The sequence below is a fragment of the Corella eumyota genome, chromosome 1 (genome assembly GCF_963082875.1).
Source record: "Corella eumyota chromosome 1, kaCorEumy4.1, whole genome shotgun sequence".
NCBI lineage: Eukaryota > Metazoa > Chordata > Ascidiacea > Phlebobranchia > Corellidae > Corella > Corella eumyota.
In genome coordinates, this window is record NC_137490.1 from 11960770 (window position 1) to 11988660 (window position 27891).

At 31.2% G+C, this 27891-nt stretch overlaps 1 protein-coding gene across 1 annotated transcript; it reads right to left on the bottom strand.

The window, feature by feature from the left end:
• Window positions 1-1130: 1130 nt before the first annotated feature.
• On the bottom strand, window positions 1131-18886 carry LOC145742892 (bone morphogenetic protein 1-like). Its single transcript, XM_082560734.1, has 22 exons — window positions 18857-18886; window positions 17439-17976; window positions 10811-11263; window positions 10490-10642; window positions 7379-7496; window positions 6954-7132; window positions 6704-6811; window positions 5999-6124; window positions 5649-5802; window positions 5494-5558; window positions 5289-5398; window positions 5039-5191; window positions 4712-4865; window positions 4462-4618; window positions 4158-4329; window positions 3817-3973; window positions 3549-3698; window positions 3308-3435; window positions 2597-2810; window positions 2254-2408; window positions 1990-2085; window positions 1131-1761 (listed from the first exon to the last, which is right to left on the bottom strand). The coding sequence occupies exons 1-22, from the start codon at window positions 18869-18871 to the stop codon at window positions 1615-1617; spliced, it is 3702 nt and encodes a 1233-aa protein (XP_082416860.1). The 5' UTR covers window positions 18872-18886; the 3' UTR covers window positions 1131-1614.
• Between the last annotated feature and the right edge of the window lie 9005 nt (window positions 18887-27891).

Here is a 27891-nt window from a genome sequence, read left to right on the forward strand (position 1 = left end):
ACTCAAATTTAAGCCTTCTAAATTCAAAGTAACTTGATTACAACCTATTACATTAATCAATAAAAAATTAATATGCAAATTATTTTATTGATAAACAACTGTATATATTAAACTGATATTAGTTTGCACCCAATAAAGTCCAAATATTATTAAGCATGTATCCCTACTTAACATCCTGTGTCATATTTACAATTAATCAAATCTATTTTTTCAAGGTTGGCTAATATTTAACATTGCTCATTTCTTCTTAATATATATACCATTTCTGATTGCTTAAAGATAGCATTAAGGTTAACACAGTTCTGACTTCAAAGGAAAAACTATAAAACTGTAAATATTTACCCTTTCTTTTCAAAAAAATTAAAAGGTTACTTAAATCTACAACTATTGTAAACTGTGAATGTAAGCATATATGGTATTGTAAAATTAAATTTTTTTTTTAATGCCAGAAATGTTTACAAAATATCTAAAACATTAGATAGGTGGTTTTTGGATTAATCTAGTATGCAAATTTATATTAAATCAAAATATTTTAATTCATTTTTAAACAATTGTTAAAATTAAATAATAAAATTGCACTTTTACACTGTTGTGCAATATAATATGCATTTTATTTAAAAAGATTTAATTGCAATTATACAAAAACAAAAAATAGAACTTAAAAAAACATTATAACATTTTGAAAAATGCGCAGTCAAATTATCAAAGTTATTTAATATAAAATTAATACTATTATAAAACCATTTTAGTAAAACAAAAAAGTTAAGACAAAACTTTAAAATTTGGTTAATTTACCTTTAACTTCCCTGCAAAAACACGAAGTCAATTTGAATTCGTCTTGAGTCGCGCGAACGTATTTTATCGCACTCGCACACGTGATATCAATCAGCGAGCAACACAATTCAGAAAAACAACATAAATCAAAAAGCATGACATGTCTATCAGCTGATTACTCAGTAGCGCCCACTCGCGGGTAAGCCTAATAATCTTTTTTTAGAAATTTATTTTATGGTTTTAGTTTAGATTGACAGATGTGTATAATCTTTTAAGTGTAGTTATTTTTTTTATTTTTTATTTACAACACCCCTTTTAATAAAATACCAAACATAATATAAAAACATATGTTTATTTGTTGTATATTTTATTGAGTTGAATATAATATGCGTTTAAAAAACAATGCAAATTTTAAATTACAGAAAACGTGAAAACTTTTTTGTTTAAAAAAAAACTAGAAATAGCAATTAAAAAAGTGCAGTTTAAAATAGTTATGTGAGATGAAATACAAAAAAACAGGCAGTGAAATAGCAAACAGATTTATTTTGCCACATAGTGACAAGTGTACATATATATAAATATTACGATTTGGATAACACGGTGGATAAATTTTAACACGAAAATGTAAGAAAAAATAAAAAAATGTCATATTTCTACATTTTAACATCACAAACAATCAAAAAAATGTGTCTAACATTTGGACTAAAATATTTTGTTTAAACTCCCTAAAGAATTTCCTCAAGTAATTTCTACCCCGTCTCATGGGCGGGCACGCGTCACTTTGTTTTTTAAAACCTCATGACGTCATCGTTAATGAAGTTAATTTATAAACTAACATTGTTACGTTGTGTTGACTTGTAGAACGTTAACTGGTTCCTGGGTTTGGGTGCTTGAATATTTAGCTCGAAAACCCTTTTTGTTTATAGTGTCATCAGAATGAAATCGAACTAGCAAAGAGTTGCCCGATGAAAATATGGTGTCAGGTGCCTAAATAAAAAAGTCAAAGATAAATTAAGCATCAATAGGTAACAATCATATAAGCATTTGTAACAAGCATTCTATTTAGTCTTTTGTTAGGCTATATAAGCGTTTATTTATACATGGAACAATGTTTTTTTGTAGGTGCCATAACAATTTACAAAAAAAAATCAAATATTTATAAATAAGTAAATAAATAAATTATTTGGAAGATTAACAAACACAGCAATTGCTTACATCTTCCCCGCAGAACCTTCCAAATCGAACAGAAGAGTCGGAATTTCCATCATAAACCTCTATAAAGTCATAACTGCAGTCACCCTCTTCTTCAAGCTGTAACATCAAAGTTTAAAATAATATAAATTGTATAATTTAATAACAACATTAATTTGAGTAATATTTACCCTAATTTTACAATATAAAGTTAGTTGTTCAACCATTTAAGAAAAAACTATTATTTGCTTAGGTGTATATTAGCTTAGAATTAAAAAAATAAGTTACCTCAAATTGAGTAAACATAAGTTCTACTCCACTTCCTTCAGTTGAGGTAATAATCCAATCGCACTCCCTTCCACTGATATAGTTTGTGTCTCCATATTGTGGATGAGAATACAGGTCACGTGTTCTTGTACTTGCTTTTAAATTTCCACCACATACTGTAAAATAAAAATAAAACGTTTTTTAATATAATTTAGGATTTCAATGACTTTCAATAAGCAAAATTGAGGCTACAAAATAAAAAATCTAAAAATCAAGGCAATAAACCATATTTATTCTTCCGTAATTCCAAAAAAATTTAAATTCTTTTTAGGATAAAAAATAAGACCTAGTTAAGTTAACAAACCTGTTGTATGAGATGCTTGAAAGCCGCGTTTCTGTACTGAGGCATCCGAAAAGAATTTCACAAACATATGGCGCCCACTGGCGATTATTGCATCAGGCTTTTTGCTGCCACAATATCGACCTAGTATCACACTGTTGCTGTCAGAGCCGTCATAAACTTCTAGATGATCGTATGCACATTCTGGCTGATGTTCCAGCTCGAATTGATTAAAAACCTATAATATTAGTCGTGTTTAATTATGTTAAAAAAATAATAAAAGGTAATGAAACAGCAATTTTTTTACTTGCAAATTTATGTAAGTAAATTGACGAACAAAATTCCTAAACTTTAACACGTTATTTAAATCCCTAAATTTCACTTTAAATACTATAGAAAATATATGTCAAAAGCACCCTAATTAAAATTACCATGTCAATCTATATACGTTTGATATAATAATCAAAAGAAAACGTCGTAATATATTTGTTAGCAACGTGTATAACACCGTTTTAAATCGTGACTCAGTTCTAAAACAAGATATACTCTGATAAAATCGTGATACGATATGTAAAATTCACGCACAACCTTTTGACATTAACTTTTAGCTGTAAGCAAATATTTACAGATATTTAACATACTGGTAATTTTTAACCTAACCAAAACATTCTTATTTAATAAACAGTCAGTAATGTTTATTGAAACATGTTTAGTTTATTAAACAAAAAAACTTACTAGTTTTACTCTATGTCCCTCGGTTGTCGAAATATGCCACGTGCAATCTTTTCTACTTGGATATTTATTTGGCCAACTGGGACTTGTCAGTTCTCCAACATGAGATGTAATAGTATGTTCACAACCGGCTAAAAATAAAAAATCCAAATGTTACTCCACCAACTTTAAACAATAAATGTACATCATAGGCTTTATAAACTAGCCTACAAACAATTTAATACAAAAACTTTTATGAAATTACCTTCTTTACAATCATGTCCATTTTCATGAAGTACAAAACCGTTTCTACAGGAGCAAGTATAACTACCAACCACGTTTGTACAAGTGTGCATACAACCACCATTTCTTTCAGAACATTCGTCCCTGTCCGACGTAAAACGAATTCGAAAACCTTAAATAACATTAGGTTAAAATGTATAAAATAGCATCAAATCGCTAAAGCAAAAAGCTGCTTGTACACAATTACCATATACTGTTTCGTAAACAACTTCTCGAATATAACAAATTACCTCTTTTGGCAACAGTGTCGTCCGAGTTGAATTTGATCCACATTTGATTGACAGATGACGTAATCATAGACGGGATTTGATTTCCACAGAATTTTCCATGAAATTTGGAATCTTCAGATAATCCACTTCTTACTTCGACGTAGTCGTACTTGCATACCTTAAAATATATAGACTTGATTAGTTATACGGTAAATAAATTTCAAACATTTCACATAAGTTTATTGTCTAAATAAATTACAATTTTTAATCAAGGTGTAATTACTCTTAATACTATTTAACTTTTAGTAATTAACCAAACTAGTTTAAAATTTCACAGTCCGGGATTAAATTACTGCACCAACCTCGTTTCCTTCAAGTTCAAATTTGTCAAATTGAATAGTTATTTTGTGTTGGGGAGGAGCAACAATTTGCCAGATACATTGTTTATTGGTTGGATATTCTCTTGGCCAGTTGGGAGATTCTATTTCCCCATCTAAAGTCGTCACAAATCCACCACAAGCAGCCTCACAAGTCCTATTATAAAATCATATAAACATAAAATTATTTATTTTTTTAATCTTGTATTTGTGGTATTTCAAAACTATTTTTTCTCTAGGATTAATATTTTGACTGTTTATTAACTAATTTAAATTAAAAGTTACTCACATTCCGTTTCTACTGAGTTCATATCCAGGGTAACAATCACATTTGAAACTACCGAGAGTGTTGATACATTTTTGCTGACAACCTCCATTGTTGTTCATTGAACATTCATCTCTTTCCTTGAAAAACGAAGCAGCAAATCCAGCTTTGTTAACTGATGCTAATAAAATAAAAACATGACTTAACAGTGTGCACACTTGCTTAATATACATTTAATAAAGTAATTATTTAGTTCTGTTGTTGAAGTTCCTACCATCAGAAACAAACTTGATCCAGAGGGTGTTGCCAGTTGACTTGATGTCATCAGGTCTATTGTAACCACAAAACCTTCCAAGCAAATCAGAAGTCTCGTTTGGTCCATCTCTTACTTCCAAGTAATCATACGAGCACGTATCATGTCGTTCAACCTATTACAAATTCACAAATTTTTAGTTATTTATTTGAATTCATCAACTATGAAATTGTTATATGGAAATTTCACGTTGTTAATGCATGCCAATTAAGTTTGTTTTATATAGTAGTTTACAATTCATATAATTTTAATTGTAACATTATTTTTTTCAAATATCAAAATTAAAACCTTAAAAGCTTGAAATGATAATCCAACTTGAAATCCCTCGTCAACCACAACCGTCCAAGTACATTCCTTGCTTGGTCTGTAATCATCAGGGTAGTTCGGACTTTGAATTTGACCTGAGTTTTTACGAATGTCGCCTCCACATACAGCTTCATACTAAATTTAATAATAAAATGTATTATAAATTCTGTATAGAACACATTCATTTTAAATAGATAGCGACATAATGTTAAACAATTGAACTTCAACTTACGTTCATTTTAAACCCTCGCCCATTATAATTACTTGAGCTCTTAAATTTCATCCAAATTCGACTGTCGGTTGAGACTATTTGAGGAGGTAAGCTGCTTCCACAGTAACGACCTATAAAGAATATTAGTTTATCGTTAAATTCTTACAAAATGGACTTGATATAAATGTGATGTAACTTCTTATTTTTACATTAGACGAATACAAACCTATAAGCGGTGATTGATGCCAATGTCCATCACGAATTTCTAGGTAATCGAACCAACAACCTCGACTATTTAAAAGTTTAAAAAAAATATGGGGTAAAAACTACAAAAATTATAAATTAAATATAAGTTGAAAAATAAAAAATAATAACATTTACCTTCGATAAATATCCATGTTTGTGAAATCGATGACAATTTTTTCACCAGGAGTGACACTGATTCTCCATTCACATGATGATGCAGCGGGATAAGATTGGGGGTAATTGGGTGAAGTAATATTACCCGTTGTACTCTGTAAAGTGTGTCCACAGCCTATAACAAGTAAAGAAGAATTTATTTGCGGTAAATATAAAAAGAATATTTTAAGTATTTCAATTTAAATATTTAAGTATTACAATTTACTTAAACAATCTATTTAAAATAAATTTTAAATAAAACTTCTAAGTTAGTGTAATTAAAAATATATATTTTTTTATATTATAACCAAATCAATATAAAAAATACTTACTGGGACAATGATATAATTTCATTGCTTGTGAAACATCCCCCTCGCTTAACCGAGCTCTTTGTCCAATACTTGGCCTTACTCCAGTCTCGCTGTCGATCATTGGTCTTATGGTGTCAAGAAACATACCTGAAATTTAAAATATTATTTAATACAGTTTTAAAAGTTTTAATATTTCCGAAAATTAGCTGAAAATGTAAGTTTATATTTATTAGGTTTTATAATTACAGAAATGACAAAAATATTTACGCTAATAAGACCAGACATTCTCCGTTGTTAAAACAAAGAGAATAAATTTAACCAAACATTAAATATGGGTCAATATCCGATAAAATTCCGGTCATTAAACAAATAAAACAATGCTTTAAAGATAAATATTATAAAAACCACCAGTGTCTATACAAATAAATAATATATTTTCTTAACCTATTTTGCCCGTTGAAGTGAGTTCGCATGGCGGGCTTCTCATTAATTATGAAACGTCATAAATTATAGAAGGCTTTAGTAAGGGATTAGCACGGCCATTAGGGTCAGTCTAATGGTCAGACTAACATAAATCCTGACAGTTTTATATATTGTGCAGCGACAAAAATGACAGGTAAATAATGTTTTATTGATTTAACGACATTTAAAAAATCATAAAATTATAATTCTGATTTAAAATACTTGTAAGTAAATTAAAATATCGTATTTGAAAATTAATTATACCTTTACTAAACGTGTTTCTTGCATAATGCATAATGCTGTAATAATCGTATTTTTCTCCAAGCGAGTTAATTTCGCTCGCATCCATTTGCTCAAAGTTGTACTCTTGGCCTAAAAGTTAAACCGTTAAGTGGCGCTAATGAGCAACTAAAGTAGAATTTTTTATAAAAGCTTAAACTATTTTTACCAATATTTTAATAGTTTTAAATCTACAACAAAAAAAACTGTTGTTTAAACCTAAAAAGTGTTTTACCTTCTTGAATATTTTTATATATGATTTCTATGTGTTCATCTCGGTCTGGTCTGGTATGCTCATGCCAGAAGCCGATCACGTGACCAAGTTCATGGACAACAATTCCAAACTTGTCGCAATTTTTACCAATCGAAATGGCCTGTGGTCCGCCAACTCTACGCCCCACATAGGAGCAACATCTAGAGGCAAATAACATAACTTTAAAGATCACTACACGTTTTTTTATATTTAAATAAGTTAACTTAATTTTTAGGTAATGCCACGGAATTCCGTTTTCAAGTCTGTCTTCCGTCTAAAAGATTTACGTGATACAAAGTAAAAACAAACTTTAGGGCTTACACTGCACAAGTTCCCATTTTTGGCCATTAAAACGTGATATTTAAAATTTAAACGCGAAATGTAACATTATATCTTTTAAATCTTACCCGCAAGGTCTGTAGGTAAATTTGATGTATGAATCCTCATTTGTTCGTTCGATGAATGTTATACAAGTTTGGCTTTCCCAGTGACGCATTGCTTGTTTAAACATTGCTCGTTGCGACCCTAAATAAGGTAGTTTAGGTGTTAGTTTATTATAAGATTATATACTGTGATAAACGTTAAAGGTTAGGTAGAACTTAAGTGATGATTAATTATTTTTAAGTACCCAAGCAGCATTTTTCGATTTTTAATTATACAAAAGCGTAAAAACTTTCAAATTTCTAGACAAATCTTAAATACACGTAAACTTAATACGAGTAATAGAGTTTTAAAAAATAGAGAATTATACAAACAAAAAAAATGAAATACAAGATAAATAGTCAATAGATCAAGAAATAACCAAAAAAACAATACAATACATAAAACCACATCCCAATCTATTGGCAACAAATTTATTTTACTTACGCAATAAAGTAAAGATGTAATCAGAAATACATTTAAAACAATTAAAGCCAACACGTGAGCGAACTATGACTACAACAACCCAATATGACTCGAACTCTGACATATATTGACATGACATATACACCCCACATTTAAAGTTCGACTATACGTTATTTAGCATACCAGTTTATTTTTAAACTGATATTAAACTTTTTTAAACAATCAAACACAGTTTTAATTTATTTAATTTATCTAAAAACCTTTAGAGATGTAAAAAATCTAAAATTAATAAACAAATAGAAATTCAAATATTTTTGTGACAGAAATAGTATGGCGTTTTGCGTTTGGGTTTCTGACATTAGACCCACGAATGACGTCATTCGCGTAAAATAAATAAACGGGAGTGGCATTCAGAGGTTTCTAGAGTGGCTTAAAAGTAACAGTAAATGTACTAAAACATATATTAAAAAATAGTGACCCAAAAAATGTAAAGTAAATTTATAATGATATACTTTTTATTAAATATATTAAGCAAATTTAAAGCATTTTAAACTGTTTGTAATAAAGACGTTTGTGCTAAATAGATCAATAAATCTCTGACCAAACCTATTTAAAATATCCGTTTTAGATGGTAATAAAATTAAATGTTATACAAAAATATCAAAAAGAGATTCCATGTAATTACCATCATGACGTGTTAATTAGAAAATAAGACAAAACAGTCGGATCCGCATTAATACTAAGCAAGAAAATTGTCATGTTAGCAGCAATAAATCAGGTATGTTGACAATACACAAGCTGTGTTTAACGAGTATATAATTTATTGAAAAATACGTCGTTGTAAATTAAAAAAGGTAATTAACTTACAAGACTTGCTTAATCTTATGACAGAACAATAAATCGAAAAATATTTTATGTCGGCCAGGTGTGATAATGTATATCAGGTAAAAATATCATATGTATCAAATCACTATTTTAAAAGCAGAACAAATCAATAAACGTAAACTAAAACGTGTATTTTATATGGGACTAAATTAACAAAAGATTAAGAGATAATATAAACTTAAAATAAGTCGTTTAGACTAGACCTTGTGTCTAATCTTTAAAACCACAACCCGACTTTAATTAGGTATTGACCCATTAACTAGACCTCAAATCTACGTAAGGTTACAAGGCAAAGATATGTCAATTGTTTATTAGTGACATCCAATAAAAATTACAACAGTTTAAGAAAAAAAATACTTATAAAAAAATTCAAATTATTTTCGAGTTTTACATATAAAAACTTGTTATAATTAAAACTTAATAAACTGGGGGGTCCAAATATTGTGTTATGGCTAGATCATCGAATTACAGAACACGTGAAATTAATGCTCAGAGTTTAAACCACCGTAAATCTTTATTACACGGCAAGCAATACAAATGGAATTTAAATTATCTGCGCGAGTGTGAAAGATAAATCTATGAGACTTATATAGCGTATTTGCATAAATCCAGCATTATAATGACTTATTCTTTGAGTCAATATACTAAGTATAATCATGTGACATCTGACAGTAAAACTATTGTAATATTATTAAAAATATCTTAAAAAATTATTATTGCAATAAATTTTGACTGATAAAGTTTTCTAGTGAAATTCGAAAAATTTTAAGTTGGTATCACGTGTTCGACAATGACAGGCAGACTTATAAATAAAATTGATTGACGGGTGACTGTATAAGCCATGCTTAACGACGCAAATCCCAGATAAGCGAAGATAAACCGAGACTGATCCAGAGAATCCATATGTTTACGTTTCGCTATCACGAGTTTATAAACTTCTAAGTTCAATAAATTTTTAAAATAAATTAGGTCTAATACACATACATTGTTTAGGTCAGCAGATTATAAAAAATCTTTATCAAAATGTAGGCCTTTAAAACGTATTTTAAAATGTTGTTGCAATATTTAATATCATAAATTGCAAACGGAAACCCTTGGGAACAAAAACTTCCAAAATAGAATTACCTGGCTCTTAAAAACCTTAAATCTACAAAAAATGTCAGAATTTTAGTCTTGTGGTCAACCTAGATTACAGATTAGATGGCAAACAAGCAAAACGTCCTCCATTTTAGTCTACAGAACAATGAAAATGCGCCAAAAAATTCTTTATCAAGTCAAGCGCTTTAAATTAAATAAAAATATCAGCTTTTCGTCTTTATAGGGTTAAAAGTTTATAGACTATGCCAAGTCCCTGATTTAAAATTTTAATTTAGACCCATTCGCAAAAAGGATTTTAAATGCTTTCCCAAGGAAATATAGTTTTTTACCGATTTGTTGTACGACTAGCCAAAAATTATCTAAGGTTCTTATTGGAAACAGTTTCTGTATTAACTAGCACAAGCTTGCACAAATTAACCGCGATAATATGCACGTGTTCTTTATAGATGATTGATACAACTTTTCAGAAGTGACATGCCTCTTGAACAAGGCCTTACAAAAAAACTGGCTTTTTTAAAAAGCGTTGTGGAAATAATATACACAAAATTCGACCTAACTTTGACACATTGTGTTGACAGACAACAAACTATTTCTGTTGTTATGTAAATACCAAATCGCAGCACACATAGGCAGACAAGCTTAAAATCGCAAGTAATTGGTATGACGCAAAACCTAATACAATTATTCACCTGTGAAGTTCGAGCTGATATAATATGGTATTACACCGTGTGGCCATATTCTTTCGGCACGCGACGTGGCCGCTCTCCGTAGTCGTTTGTGGACGTCTTCAGTTCGTTGGTTACGGGTTCGATAACGTACTCTTCTTCGCCTGCCTTTGCGACCTAGAAAATAATTTGTATATAACGTAAGAAATAGAATTGAGAAAGCAGCATGAGTTAAACATTTTTTTGGTTAAAATGGTGACTTTAGAGAAAATAAAATTCATATTTTTAATTTTTTTTTATCACTTCTTAATTATATTTATAAAATTTTTATTTCTTATTATTTACCTCGTTTTCTTTTGTTTTTTCCTCTTCTACGTTTCCCTCTTCCTTCTCCCGAATTACCTCTTCTCCTCTCAACCTCTCTTTCAATCTCATCCGCAATTCTTTGCAAGTTTGGAATTCCTGTTTCCAGCACATTGTCTTCCGGCCTATCCTGGAGTGTAGAAGAGCTTTCAACATCCAGTTTGGAAGAGGAGTTATTTTTTTCCGAGTTTGGACTTCTATTGTTTGAATAAGTAGTCCGTAAAAACGAAGGAACAGTTTTGATTCTTTTCTTATTTTTTCTTCTTCTCCTTCTTCTTTTGTCTTGTCCTCGATCTTCCGGAGTCGATGAAAAGTTTGTTGGAAGGGGCGCGTTTTTTGGAAGATGACCCACGCTGTCGATAAAGTGTTCTGTTGTTTCTCCGAAGATGTTTTCTACATCTTCTTCATCTAAAGCGATATCACCCAAAAACATTCCTGAAAAAAATTAAAAAATAAACAAAAACATTTTTAAACGATTTTTTTCTTTGGGGCCTTTTAATATAAGGTTAAAATGATACGCCATTTTTATATGACTTCTTATAAAAATCCATACCCAGTGTATTCCCATAGATTAAATATGGAATATTAAATAATATTATTAAGTGTCTAGACATTATTGACATTCATGCAAAACCGCAATTTAAAATCTACGCGAATTTGACATAAAAAAATTACAAAATTGAAAATTTTGGTTTTAAAACAGAGAAATTTAATACCGTATAGTTTTGCCTTGAAAATATATTTCAGGTAATTATATGCTTTTAAGCACACAAGTTTAAGTTTACGGGGTTTAAACACAATAATTGGAAAACCACAGGTTGCAAGTTAGGTTAAAAACTTTCTGAGCAATATATCGTGAATTTTAATTAACAATTTTTCTAAAAAAATCTTAATTCCCGTTTACAAGTAAGCTATGATAAAAATCATACATCAATGACAATTTTAAGTGCCGTCTAAGCACCTAACAAGATTCGAACAATAGACCTCGTTACTTCGACGGCTTAAAAGCGGGCCGTACGCGTGCTAGGATTAAAACAACAAAACAACGATTATTCACTTCTGCTTGTTTCCCGGACAGCGCGCGATTTATCACAATCCAAAAACACTTGGTTGTCGTTTTTTAAGACAGGTTACGCAACCTGTGATTTTGGGGAATTTAGATTAAAGTTTGAGTTAGAAATAGTAGTTAACTAAATACTGTTTTTAACTTGTATAGCTGTTTTGTAACAGCCCAATTCAGGTCAAGTAACATTCCAAATGTAGATAGCTATACGAGAGTTTATTTTTTATTCGTCTTAACACAAAATTCTATATTTGGTGCTACAAAACTGTTGGTAATGTAAGATAATTGTTTAGGCTAATGTTGTGAAATGTTTGTTTTGGCAACAATGTAAGCCCCACCCCTGATCTAGGACCATTCATTCCCTGTCATCTTTGCACGCTTTTATTAGGTTAACCCGCAGGGTTTTACCCTGTTCAACTGTTTCACTTGTACCCCCGTAACAAAACACGTTTTCCGTCCATTGCCCGCAAAGTTGTATCTAAAATTACGCACGCCGTAAATAAATAAAAAGAAAATTTGTATTCAATCACGTTGCTGCCACCTTCGATGTGTTTTTAAAGCGACGTCAAATTGCGTGTGAATCAAAAAAGAAGTCAAATCAAAATAAAAGTCACAAGTGGGGGGGGGGGGGTCAGGTCAGGCAAATACAGTCGATAGAAAGCATTGTGAGCGATGCCTGGCACGTTTGGGGTGTCAGGACCTTACACCTTACCCCAAAGTGGGTCACAAAATAACACTATGGGTCAATGAAATGTTATGGTCGGGGCCATAGCGTGAGAATATTGTTAAACTGACAGCTGGCCGAAATAAGGGTAAAGAAAGCGTCGTAGGATGTGATCACAATTAGAAGCGAGCGTCACAATGGCACTTAAATTTCTTTTATGACGTCATATTGTGGGGCTCATTATCATCATTGGGTAAAAACAAAAATTGGCTGAACCATTTTAGGGTAAGGCGTTGCCATTTTCGTAATCGAGCAATTTTTTGAATTATATAGTGTATTGCGGTCACCCGGAAATCGAATATGCCACAAAAGTTTAGCGACATAAAATACAACCTTCATTACAGGGATGGGCAAAACTGACACGCGATATACACGCGCAGAAGCTGTACAGGCCATAATTTTGGTAAACCGACTTTTTTTTACAGAAAATCAAAAATCAAGTATGTGTATTTGGGTTTTCGAAATCGAAAATAGCTATAATTTTCGCCTGAATTTGCAACATTTTTTTAGGGAAAATTCTGCATTGCTTTATTTTCAAATTTATACAAATACTTATAAACAAAAATGTTTAAAACATAGAGAATTTGTAAAATAAGATTGTTAAAGTGTAACAAATTGAAATTTTTTTTAATAAAATTGTACGGTTATTTATAAATTATTGAGATTTAAAAAACGCATCACGAAAGAAAAATGATTCATTTGGCTTCAACCCCTAGCTCGATCAAACTTTTGAAATTGGTTCAAGTTTATTTAATGACACATGAAATCCTGTATTCTCAAAACCTACAACTTCCTGTTTGAATAGATGCAAATCATCCAACCCATTATAAGTCGCTATGACGTCATTAACATATCCAAGTTTGCATAAGCGAATTTAAAAGACTAAAAACTTAGTGTCTAAGCCCACTTCACTGACGAATATAAAACCCAGCAAGATATTGCGATTATAATTTGCTTGGGCAATAACAATATGCTATCCGAAAGGCGGAAACGTTAGAGTTATATTAAAGCCGGAATAAGCCTTATATCGCGTACTAAGATTTTCTAGAAATACATACACGATAGTTAAGGCGCTAAACTATCAAAACACGTCGAAAACAAGAGTCATAATATTTCGTAGGTCGTGTGGGGGAACGGCTAGGAAAAGGCGCCGTAGAAACGTTTTTGTTATATTGATAAAAAGACGATAACATTTGCCACGCGTTTAAACTGTGGTAAAACTCGTGGCCTTAGAGAATTAAAATCCTACATAAATGTTAATATAAATAAGATAAATACCCAGCATAAAACCAAATATAAAAAAGATGGCCTATTAGCAGTATACCAATATAAATGCCTAATTTCTAATTAGTTAACTAAACAGCACTAATTTCTTATTTTTAAAAGGGACAAAGCCAAAAGATATGCCAAATGTCCTAATATAAGGTAATTCTTAGAGAGTTGGGGTTTAAAAAATGCTAATTACGAAAAATTTTTTAAATCAATGAGTCACGTGGTTTAAAATTTTCCTATTTCATAAAATGACATTATGCAACAAGGTAATATCCGAATCCAATAGGATGCTGGCAATAGATATTATATAACTTATTTGCCAAACTAAAAACTTACAAAAAACATTTGTTTGCGTCTGTTATTAATAAAATAACTGTTTAATGTAAGGGACACACAACAACATTGTTTTCTAAAGGCTTAGGCTGTAAAAAAGATAATATTACTCACTAGCTGTCCTATTTAATGTAACTATAAACACAAAAACATCGGTAGCAAGACTGTCTGATAAAAAATGGCGATTGGGCATTTTCTCCGCTAATCAAAAAGGTGAAAAAGTCAACGTGTTGTTTATTGGTGTTTTTCATTGAAATCTGGAAATCACGTGACTCATTTGCGCACGGTACGTTTAAACAGAAAGCTTTAAGCGAGAAATTAGTAGGATAGTTGATCAAATTATAAACGCGAAATTAGATTGTCAATCAAACTTGATTTCAACGCAGGTGGGATAAATTATGATTATTTTGACAACTGTGAATTATGAATACGTGATAGCGCAAATTCTTTACATTTTAGATTTTTTGACGTCTACAGTTAATAAAAGGAGTTTTTTATTTAAAAAAAGAAAAAAAATCCAAAACATAAGTTTTGCTTGAGTTTTCCAAAATAAAATCAAAAGTTATATAACACATAGAAATGTAAATGTAATTTTGATTAAAAATTTAAACCCCCTTTAAAAATTTTACCACATAATTTTACGACGACATAAAACAAAATTACATTTTTCAAATAAATAGATCATCGTACAAAAGTCATGAATAAGATATTCAAATTAAACCACAAACACTAAAATAGGCGCCCGATAAAGTAAATATTTAATTTTGTTCCAGGTTTGGAAATAAATTGAAAGTTAATTGATTTTGTATGATTCACATCACACTGCTGTGATAATGTAACTCATTGCTTTTAAAATAGATAAATATTTGCCCACACTCAAACTAATAACAAATACCTTATTATATTTTAAATATTAAGAGGTTAGAGTTAGTATGTTTATGTTTTGACTCATCCATAACTTACTTTGAGTGACAACTCAAGTCATATTTGACTCAAAATCGATTTATTAGACAAATGAACTTCTGGCGTCTAGGATTCGGTCGAAAACTGCATTTGGGGTGGATTTTGAAAAATTTCAAATGTTCAATAAAAGACATCACATAATTGTAATTACCCTCTCGAAATTGCTATAATTTTTTCAGTAAAAATAAACATTCAAAAATACCCACACTTAGTCGTGACGTCATGAAAGCAATATAAATTTATCACGGCGAGGTATCATGTCAGAAAAATTGTTTAAAATCAAGAGCGGCCAATATTTTGGTCATTAAACGCGGCATAATGTTTCACTTTTTCGCGCTTCGCAGGTTTTATATTTATAACAAGTCACTTACGGAAGAAAACACAAACAACTATTCTTCTTTTTTTATCTAAATTTGTGACGTCGAAGCAGGAAAAAAGTTAAAATAGAGGTTTCACGGTCGACTTCATTGTGAATAAGCAAAGACAATAACTTTAAACCCCGAAATCAAAGTGACAATGCTTTTAACTTGGAGTGCTTACAAATTGTAGTAACGTGTCATTTAAAGAACAAGGTCGACTTGTTGTGGCATAGATATCATATATAATATAAAAATCAGTATTTCCGGTTTGGCGGTTACCATCACAGAAAAAATTGTAATCAAACAAATGTCTTTTGATTAAAGTTATTAAATTACTGTTTCCTTTTTATTTTATATCAACAAAGAAATCTAAAATTTGTCAGCTTTCTAAAACAATAGTGACGTCATAGAATCGAATTGGCTGCTAGAAACAATGGCTAACGCTTGTAATTGATTTGTTGTAAGACAAAAGACAGTTGTATAAAACTTCCGGTCAGTTCATAAAAGGTTAGCCTTTGACATTAGTCGCAAATGCCCGCAAAAAAGTAACTAGCAATTTTTTATTGTGCCGAATTTAAAGCAAAGCAGTTTATTACGAAAAACATCATAAATTAAGCCTTTCGGTTTTGCTTTTTCTATTTGCGGCTAATTATTCGAAGCGCATGAATATTTGATGTGTCGTAAAACTCTCAGGGGACAACGTGGGATTAAAATGACGCAGATTTGTTTTCAATCAAAGAATAGTAATAGTTTTTTTTTACTTTTATTCAAGGGCATTTAAAATTTTATTTATAAATACCTATTAAGGAGTGATTATTATTTATCGAAAGAGACAAAACAATCTTATATGGATTTAGTCATTAATATTAAAGTAGAACACATAAAATCGCTTAATAATAAACCTGGAATTTGCCCTTTAATATTCTGCAAACGTAGCATAAAATAAAATCCTTGCTGTGGTGGCTGAATTTTGACACAACAATTTATTTAATTTTTTTGACTTAATTCTTTTCGACTTAATTTATAAATTCTTCAAAGTCAGCCTAATTCTTAAAAAAATTTAATTTATCAAGTTATATGGAAAAAAAAATGAAAAAAAAAATAAAATAAAAAAATGGTTAAAATATATAAAATTTTAGAGATACAAATACAATGTTACTGATGACCAACACTCGTAATAACATTTCACGCGGACTTCTCTAATTTTTCCGCAATCCCAAATCAAAACAAACTCTTGGAGCTTCGTCGTGCAACGAAGTCGCGAGTTTCCGAGCTCAGGGAATCAAGTTAACATCAAAATACAACAAGAAAACTTTTCGGCAAAGCGAAGACGAGCGATTAGCACCTTAACCAAACAAACACGCGCTTCTACCAGCGAAGCTCTAATTGGTACGTCATCGGCCCGCGATAATTAACTTGTTACGTCACGCAACGGTTTAATGTTACGTCACAATCCACGCGAGATTATTGAGACTTGGGATTAGCGGTAAGGTTAAGGTAAAGAAGAAGTTCGAGCGCAATTAGTTTGCTAAGAGATTAAACACAAGTCCTTAAAGTTAATTAATTCTCAAGTTTTACAACCTATTCGGACTTTTTACCGATATTGGTCACGTGACTTTTTCGCATAAACTTTTTGCCTACGCCACGAAAACACTCGACGCTGTGAAATCCCGAAACTCCTTTCTCATATTTAAGATTAATAACACCATTGGTAAATTTCACGGTTATTTATGACGTCACAAAAACATAAATCTTTTTTATGATCTTTTTTATAAGTTAAGTCATGTAGTGTTTTATAGGCAATATACGATTCTTAAACGCCCTAAAATGTCCTTAAAATATATTTTAAAAATCAGATTTAATGTATATAATTATTTATATAAAAAAATTACTTACTGGCTTTGCAAGGGTCGTGAATAGAAAACAAGTCTTCATCGTTTACATCCAGAGCAAATTCTCCGGATATAGTTGTCGGCCTTGCTGGTGCCTGAGTTTGCATAACATCCATTTGGTTACTTGTGGCCTCGGCGTAAATTGAAAATTTTGGCGGTAAAACGAAAAAGAAAATTCCCGCTAGCAAGATGTAAAGGACCCGGGGTCGATACGTAAACATCGCTTCTTTTTTATATTGCCGAGTAAATAGTCTATGTACAGTTTTTTCTTGTACTGTTTTTGTGCTAAGCAATTTTATAGATTGACTTAGTCCAGTAGAACTTTTTAAAATTATTTTATTGTTTTTTGACGCTGAGTTCTTTATTTGAGTGCTTCGGGAAGTTTTTGTCCGTTTCTTGGCCTTTAATACGCTCGGCTCAGTAGATAAGCACATTATGGTTGAATTTTCTTGCAACCTGATTACATATACTACCTTTATCTTCTGTCCTTCTTTAAAATTTCCTATGTTAAGTAATTCCAGGGTCTTGAATAGTTTATTGAGCTAAACAAAATTGAGAGAGTCAATAAAATTGCAAAAAAAAGAAAAAAAGCTGGCCTTTTTCTAGAGACGCGTGGGATGATCTCTCTTTTTCGCAGCCTCAAATTATTAAAAAAACTATTAAAAAGCGACTCATTTAAAAAAATCACATTCCATTAAACTTTTAAAATTATAAATATAAACTCAGACTTTAATGTCAATTTTCTCTGTTAAATATTAAATCGTAGTCTTGTTTGGATCGTACCGGTTATCGCCAGACCATTCTTTACATTTTTCGACAGGACAACATAATAATTGCATGTTAGTTTGATAGAAAACACGCGCTAATCTGTTTTAATTACAAACCAAAACAGGTGTGTTAAATTAACAAAGTTTTAGACAACTGACGAACTTATTTAGAAAAAAAACTTACAAAACTGGTGCGACTAAATCTAAAATTAAAACAGCTTTTTACGACTTTATGTTTTAAGTCGAAACAAATACAGTTTAAATGAATTACCTAAAAACGCCCTAAACTAGAATATCCTTGCAAACAATATTTAAAACGGTTGATTAGTACTGCAAAAACGTAACTATTAAAATAAAAAAACACAATTTAAAAATAACAAGCTCGTTATATGATTTGAAAGATGGGCCCATTTTCTGCCATTTTAAGTTGTCTTGTAAGATAAGACCGCATACTTAAATTGCAAAGTAGTTTTGCTTTTAATTAAAAAATCGCCTAAATTTACCCAATTAAGCTATTGTTGCAATCATTAATAATTATTTCGACATATTTTGTAAGCAACAATTTTAAGCATGTTGCATTAGCGGCGCCAGGTCAAAATGAGCAATGATAAGAACGATTTTACTTCAGTAAAATACATTAAAGAAACGATTTTACCTCAATGAAATACATTCAATGTCCATTAACACCAAGTAATATTTAAGATGAGCTCATTCTTTAAACAGAAAACGCCGACTTCTTGGCCAGTTAGCAGATAAGAAATTACATTCAAAAACGTGTACCGCGAAGCCCAGTACATCATAATTTCATTTCAAAGACAAGCAGGCTGTCAAATTTCCATCTTGCCGCGTGAACCGTTGTGAATTTTAAGAACACACGCAGTCGGCCTGTTTTGAAATCCGAGCATTTTGCCCCGAAACAATTTGTAGAAAATCAAAAAGCGGCGACTCTGCAACCTAAAGGTCCGCGGTTTGCCGAACGATTAAAGAATTCCGCTTCGAAAAAAAAGTCATCAGACGGAAATTGGCTTTGATTGTGACGTAGGACAATTGGTGTCAGGTCGCCGTTCTGTTTCTTTTCATACAAAGTGTTTTCGCGAAGATAGCCACCCTGATAAAAATGCAATCGATCTTACCTTGTCACGTGACGGAATGGCGAACAAAACGACCAAATTTTAAATACGAAAATAAATTAAAAAAAGTTGACAATTTTGGTAAAGTAAAATAACTTTTAAATTTACACTAGCTGTGGTTTATTTTTGCCTTTACAATCAACTTATTAATTCATTTCGTAATTTTAAAATTCGCATGTCTTTTACCTACATAATCTAGTGTCTAATTATTTATCGATTTTTTATATAAAAATATAGAAGGCTGATTTGGTATTTAATCGAATTAGGTGTTTTATATTTTATACTTAAGTATAATAAATTAAACATGAATATGAAAACATTATTGTCAAATCTCGCATCAATCTCAGATATTGTAATTTTATTATAAATATTTCAAAAAAACTATAATAATGTCGGTCTTTAATTCATAGCTAAAGCACAAATATTTTTCGTAGCTTCGTTATTATTTACTAAGTTTTGGTTACTATATATTCTGGTCTTTCTAAAATTTATTAACTTGTCATACGAACCACTGTCAAAACACAAACGTCTCCACCAAGTTAATACTGCTACGACGCGCTATTATTTATAATAGAGCAATTTGCCCGCCTTTCTTCATATGCGTTATCCTAAACAAATACGGCGACAACCCACACAACGAGCATACGAAACTGACTGAGCTTCTCGAGAGAATTGTATTTATTTTGTCATTTATTGTGCCTTATGTAATGACGTTCGAATGTTCGCGATTGCCTGATAAGCTAAGTGGACAACTTCTGGCCAAATTCAAATTCAAGAATCGCCTCTTGAATGTGGCTGGTTGCGAATCGCTTTTTAAGCACTTCGTTGAGAAGCGGAGCCACTCTTTAATTGATTTATCTTACTGCGTGGTTATATTGGAAATTTCTACGACAATATTGTATTAACAAAGAGATGTTTTGTCTTTTAGACTCAATGGTCGACTTTTATATATTAAAAATATCACCTAATAGTTTACTATAAACCAAATCATAACTTTATAACTACCATAATATCTAATGAAAGAGTATTATTATTTTGTATATTTAATAATAAGTGCATATTATTCTTACTACTTTTTCTTTTTTTATATATTTGCAACAACTTCAGTTTTTAATTAAAATCTAGGCGAAATTGAATATTGAGAAAGTAATTTCACCTCAAAAATAATTTGTCAATTTGCGCAAAACTAAGGTAATAAAGATAGCCGTAAATAGTAGAAGGTTAATCCTGATTTAAACTAATTGTAATCGGATTAAATATATCAGGTGTTTAAATTTGAACTTTTGATTGTTTTGGGCCATATAGCAGACATCTAATAGGGAACAAGATTTTATTACGTAGCATTTTCTAAAGTTTTTGATTCGTTATTATTTGTAAAAAAAAAATCAGAAGTTATGTCCTTTAGAAAAAAAATTAAATAACCATCGAAATTCCGCTATTAATAAAGATTATTTTGATATAACTAATATAAACAGAATTATATTTGGGGTATTGTTGGCATTTTCTATGTACTTGGTGCAGACCTAACGGCGACCAAGGTTCCGTCTTGACTTAGCCTGATCGCTAAAATATTTTTTTACAATCACCCATAAACCTATTAAAACAACCACGCTTTTGCTTATTTAAATATATTTTTCGGGAGCCCTGGCTTATAATAAAGAATGAAAAATGGCAAAGTTTGGCGTTAAGAATTGAAAGTAGTGATAATTTGTCTTCCGAATTTGATCGTTGGCGAGGTTAAACTTATATTTACGAACCATGTCGAAAAATTTTTATGAATGACTTTCAATCATATCTGATTTAAAAAGTCAATAATCGTGATGGCCAATTTGAACAGGCACATGCCATGGGTCAAATCAAATACTGCCAGCATCTCAAAGTAACCGGGTCAAGTCTTTGTGCTAAAACTACGTGTTGTACCTTCACCAAAATGGCATTTTTGATAAATATTGTTGTATAAGAACTGAAAAATTGCTGGCTGGGCAACTTTGTTTATCTCATTAAAATAAACCAAATTCTTGAGCTTTTACTACGGAAATAACTGTAAGTGGTAAGCAAACAAATAAAATACCTTGTGAAGTGTCAGGTATATATAATATGTATTTGCTAGTCATAGGCTGTTTGTTAGACAAGGTAATCTAGTCAAAAACCACATCTCGTGGGCTGAATATTGACCTTTTTTATGTATAAGGTATACACAACATTAGATTTTTTTGTTTATTTTTAAACAGGTAGATCTTCGTTAAACGTTACCCCGCGAGTTTTTTTGGCTTTTGCGGGCTTTTGATTTTTCTTTTCCGGTGTTGTCGTTATCGAAGTGTCCGGTATATTCGAGGAGTTTTGTGTATTTTTCTGGTTCTCTACGTTATTACTTTCGTTTGGAATTTCTTCCATACTGCTTTGAATAACGTTAACAGTAGGAACCTGCATGGTCAACTTATTGTCTTTACTGGTATTTGGTTTCATAACCGAATTAAGTGGACGAATACCGCCGGCAGGTAGCGCGCTGGAGTCGCTGTTGGAATTTGATTTATTCGTTTCTTGTTGTAAATGAAAACCGCTATTCACCTAAATAAAAAATAATAAATTTAAATAGCCTGTCATAAACTAATACCTTAAAAATGCAAATGCATTTAAATTAGTAATTGTTTTTTATTTTTCATTTAATCATGGTGTGTAAAAGTAGCCTACATCAGAAGTTATCGGTTTAGCTATTTTTTTATTTAGAAACTAGCCTGGTTATTAACTTGTAGGTACAACGTAAAAGGCATCGGCCACATTCTTAGTTTAATAACAACAAAATTGACATTGCAATAACCATAATAATAAAATATTTTTATTTAAAAAAAAGGCAACCTAAATTTTACCGTGTATCCAGGTAGTTCAATATACGAATCATCGCTAGAACAATTACTAATGACGTCATCCCAGCCGTCTATTAACTCATCCGGAACGAGAATTGATTGTCTTAACGTGGCAGGATCTGATTTGAATAGTTAAGAGTCAACGTTTTTTACAGTATATAACAACAATTTTATGTATATTAATATATAACTTAGCATGCCTTTAACTTTTTTCACATTTAACAAACATTTTTTTAACTTTTTTTTACAAATTAGTAGTATTTTTTCAATTAAGGATAATTGTTAAAATCTATACTTTTTAGATATTTATCAATTTATATTTAAGCTCTTTAACGAATGAAGCTATCGACCAATTATAACTATTTTTAAAAACATACGCAAATTGGGGTGATTATCATTTTAAAATCTAAAATAACACCATTTAATTGGATGCTAGCCCATTATTAAAGTTAACACCATTTAATAATTACTGTTAGCTGATTATTATAATTAAACCAGATTTTATACCGTTCAGCTAAGAACAGGGCTAACTTATTTGTTTCAATAACACTTGCGTACAGTCTAAAACACACAAAATTCGTAGAAAGACAGAAAAATATTTTAAAATCATTAATAAAAAAAATTCTAACCAAACACAGTTGTCATTCTTCTTTGGGCTAACTTTCTCTTTCGCTCTTCATCAACAAAATCCTCATCACCTGGTAGCGAACTTGTTACTGGGTGAATTCTTGAGCGAATGTCGGAAAAAAGAGTGGAGAACACGATCACAATTACGAAGATGATAGCTGCAACCGCCAGAGTGCAGTAGATAGCCTAAAAGTAAATTGTAGCTTTTACAGCAACATGTTGGTACGGTTGTGTAGATATCGCAATGACATAGGGTAACAAGAAATTGTTCTTATATTCGAGCCGGACCACATCCACGATGTCTTTTTTTGTGGCCGACATTTACCAACAGCTTACACGCTACATTATACCACCCTCTTAAATAAAATATAAACCTACATCCTCTAAAGTTATATAGAAAACGGGATATTTAAACAGCAACATACTACATTTAGGCTGGCCTTGTAGTTATGAAGATTTGCTATTTTAAGCAATCTAAAAATAACTAAAAACTTCAAAATTTTGCCCCCGTCCGTGTTAAGTTGTATAGGCCGCTTTTTGGGTAATTACCAATTGACTACAACTATATACAATGATAGTATAACACAATAAATAGTTTTTTTACCTCCACCCAATAAACAGCATACTCATTTCCAGTAAACACGTGGGTTTTATCTTCTTCGTCGGAAAAACTACCATTACGTAACGGCTCCATAGGTTCAGCAGACTCGCCTGTCACGTGATCACAACAAATAAAACTTAATTAAACCGTAACAACTTAACTTTATTTATAAAGTTATATCTATACGAGGGATTAAATGTAAAGTTTTTCTATCAAATTACTATTTATAAATTGTATTTTTTACATTTTTTTAGTTCTAGAAAACCTACATAGCTTTATAAACATAAATACATAAATTTGTTTACATTTTAATCAAACAATTTTAACTGACAAATCAAGATAGACCTTGCTGTTATCTGAAATAAATCTTTTCTGCTTTAAATCGTTATAATAAAGAGCTACCAGCCGGCAATTATTAATCGTCGTAATTATTACGTTGAGTAAGAAAAACGCTTAAATTTTGGTTCGACCAAGGCCATTGGGCGAGATTTAGTCGCACAATATAACACTTAAACCCGCTTCAAAATACAAGTGTCTGTGCATTACGATTAAGCACTTAAAAATTATCCAGCATACGTACGCATTTGACAGCACAGTATAACGCATAAGTGGTAATTACGAACTGGTTCGATTGTAAGACAAAGGCAAATGTGTTGTTTTTATGAGAAAATTGGATTTTGGTGTTGCGTGTTTCGGAAATATTTGCGATTTTAAATGTGCAGGTGGTGTCAGGTAATTAAGTGTACCACAAGCCCAATTTAAATACCGTTCTTTATTAAGGTATCTCTAACAGGATACTCTTTTTACTTTAATATTGACATGACCTAATACCAGCTCAAAAGATTTTGGTGGCCTAAGATTGTAAATTAAAATTGCGCTCTATTACATAAAAATTAAAAAATTAAAAATAAAAAGGCCTACTGTCCAGTAGTGTTATATAGCGGTCATGTCGTCAAACTACGAGTCAAAAGATTTTAGGTTCGAGCCGCACCAATGCCACACTATATGGCCCTTGAGCCCAGCGTTTACGAAGAGCTCAAACACGTTCTTATATCACACCCTTATACGATAACAATATTAAAAAAAATATTTTCTTAAGTAGATATAAAAAAAATAACCCAACTTTATTATTCTTACTTGAATTCCAAGTTGTGTAATCAATTTTAAATCCCTTGGCTTGGTAAACATTGTCAGTTATTAAGCCAATAATAATGACATTACCGGTAGATATCCAAAAGTCGGGAACAGAAGAACCACAATACAAAGTTGACATATTGTTAGCCAAACAGTCCTAAAAAAACAAGACATTTTATTTTAACTAATTTAATAAAAAATACTGGAATTAAGGCCTGTTCACACGACAGGGTAACGTTGCGTTGCGCTGCGTTGCAATACGTAACTTTGCGCGTTCTAGGGATTTCTTTTTAAAATTTTAATAAAAAATATCCAATAAAAGTATACCGCTTACAAAATCTGGCGTAAATTTCGCTGCAGCCACAAAATTTTACGAAATCTTACGTAACTTTCGCAAGACTCCGTACGTGTAATGCAATCTTGCATTACGTTATGTTGCATTGCGTACATCGTGTGAACAGGCCTTAACGTCTAAAACGTGTGCTCAAAAATAAAAAAAATAACAATTAAAACAAACTAAAGCTATAAATACATCGGTTTAAAATTTATTGAAAAAATAAACACAGCAACAAGTAAGAAGTAATTAGTAAATCAATTTTATATTTTAATATGCTTAATCTTAATGAGTAAAGTTTATTTTTTTAAATTTTTTTCAAGGATGATCTGAATTTTTGGTCTATACAATTTTACAATTTTACAATTTTTTAGCCTCTAGATACAAACAACCAATACGCTATATCGTTTAATTCCATTACGACTTCTTTTTATAAAAAAAAAAACAATGTCCAATCTTACCTCTATATAGAAGATATCGGATTGACAAGTTCTTGACAATAAAGATCCAGGTTGAATAAAAAAGTCCCGAACCCACAAAACAACGCGAAGTCCTTCCTTAACGTTTATAGTCCACTTAAACTTTAAGTTGTTCGGGTAAGGATTTGGGTAGTTTGGTGACTTTATAGTTCCAGAAGATGCATTTAGATAATTGTCACGTTGGCCTTAAAATTTCAATTTAATGAAAACTATATGTTGATAAAAACTAAATTTCAATCTTATCTTATTTTTAAACAGAATTTTACAATAACTTAATCCCTTACAGGTAACATTTATTTATAAACATGATATTTTTCAGCTAACCACGAAAGTCAATCGACTTTATACTACTATTTTTGTAATTTAAAACTGCTGTCTTACTTATGCATTTTGGAAACTCGCCCTCCCACTGACTTCTTGGACCACAAATCTTTGTCGTTTTCTTTCCCGTGTAACCAACCTTACAGTGATATGTAACCATATCTCCAAATAAATATGATTTTCCTACAAAATGGAATATTTTAATATTATTCGTCCCGCAATACAGGGTTGGGATACATTACAATATTTAATTAATAAAATTGTTTAAAACCAAAGCCTATCACTTCTAGATCTTGATTTCTAAGTTTTAAACCATAAATTAACATTTAAAACCTGTTCGATAAGCAGTGGGATACGGTTCGGGCGCTGGACAAACTTTCTTCTTGCAATTCAATGAGGACGGGTCAGACCAAACGCCACCACCTAGGCACGTGACTTGTTTGTAGTCATTTCCATTATTACGTATGTCCTCGTGACCAACAGCACATCCAATCAAAATCTCCTCTCCCCCGACAAAACAAGTTTTGTACGGCGAATGAATAATCTTTCAAATAAAAAAATTTGCAAGAAAATTTTTTTCAAAGGTAAAAAAAAAACTTTAGTATTAGCCACTAGCCTACCATATTTAACAATTAATTAGAAAGCCCTAAAGTTTTACTAGGCTTACCTGATATAACAGATCTGCTCGAAATCGAAAGTTGTTTAGAATGTCTTTCGTAGTTAAAACAAAAGAACTTACGCCTTGTATAGGCGGACCACAGTACGGAGAACTTTTCTTACACATTTTTTGGATATTCTGTGATGCTAAACTGTTTGATAAACGCATGATTTTACCGCTGTCGTCTGCAAAATTCCAGCGCGTCGATTTTTGATTGTTTAGACACAATTGATGATTGTTAAAAAGTGTTTCTAGCGAAGTTAGTGTGCTGGATCCGTGTATGGCAAGTGACGTGTTGTTATAGGAACATGACCATTCTTGGTTTTGAGAAGTTGATTGATTTCCACAAATTTCAAGAGTTTGAAAGCAACCTAAAAAATAGCATGTGCAAAAAAGCCATTTTTTGGTAGTTAACAAAATTTAGAGCGTTTTACCATTACCACATTTTAATTTAAAAATCACTAACCGGTTTGTGTTGTAAGACACATTCCATTTTCAAAATTAACAAGTTGGTTGCCAAAACGTATCCATTTTTGCGAAGGTTTGTTTATGTTACAAAATGCAAGCTGAACAGAGTTGCTGTCAAACCCATCAATACATTTAGCATTTCTGGTTAAAATCCGTTTATAACTCTGATTGTTACTATCTAAAAATATCACAAAACGATTTCTAGGCAGCAGATTTTCTACAGGAAATGTTGAAAAAGAGCCTCGAACGTCTTGGGCAGAACACACATTTCGCAATGCTTCAGTTATTTCAGACGTTTCAGCATTAACACAAACAAAATGGCTGCACAGAAGTCCTAAAAGTACGGCAATGGCAGCCAGGTGGCACTTCTGTATTCCTGACTCCATGCATTTCACATTTTAATTTAGTGTTCAATATTTTACTAATTAATGTGTGTTTAATTTTGTTTACATGTAGTTATAATTGTGATTGAATAATAGCCCTGTGTTAACCTTTTTAAATATTTTTATTGATTTATCAGCTGATTTTGTTTCAGTTATGTCACCAGTAGTTAAAATATTCAAATTATCAGTAGTTTTCTTAACCAAGCAATATGTAATTAATTAAAACAAAATGCAAATAAATAAGGTAGGAAATAAAAAATAGATAGAGTAATGTTCAGTGGTTATGGACAACTATGCCTGCTTTTATTACTTTTTAAAAAAGCGGCCTGTGCAGCAGTAACAGTATCAGTAACAGAAAAGCCTGATATACCTCTTGGATTTCAACGGGAAAGCCAATCGACCGAGGATATTTTTAGTAGCAGCGAAGGCAAACTTGTCGGTAAGAAAGTGATATATTGTTTTAACTAAAGTTAAATCTAATAACTATTTCATTCAATGCTCTGTGGTATTGTAGCCGAAGACAAAAACATATGTATGCAAGGAGTCACAAAAGGTTCTACTTATGGATACATTAGGACTCCGTTTTACCCAGGAATTTATCCCAATAACTTAACATGTCTTTGGTCTGTAACTGCCCCGAAAGGCTTTGTTATACAGCTGTTATTTAGAGATTTTCAGCTAGAAGAGGGGG

What these genes read in the sequence shown, in the direction of transcription:
- LOC145742892 (XM_082560734.1), bottom strand. An exon ending in GAAATTATATCATTGTCCCA is followed by an intron (nt 5,803 to 5,998) that starts GTAAGTATTTTT and finishes TACTTGTTATAG; the next exon opens with GCTGTGGACACACTTTACAG. An exon ending in TGGACATGATTGTAAAGAAG is followed by an intron (nt 3,436 to 3,548) that starts GTAATTTCATAA and finishes TTTTATTTTTAG; the next exon opens with CCGGTTGTGAACATACTATT.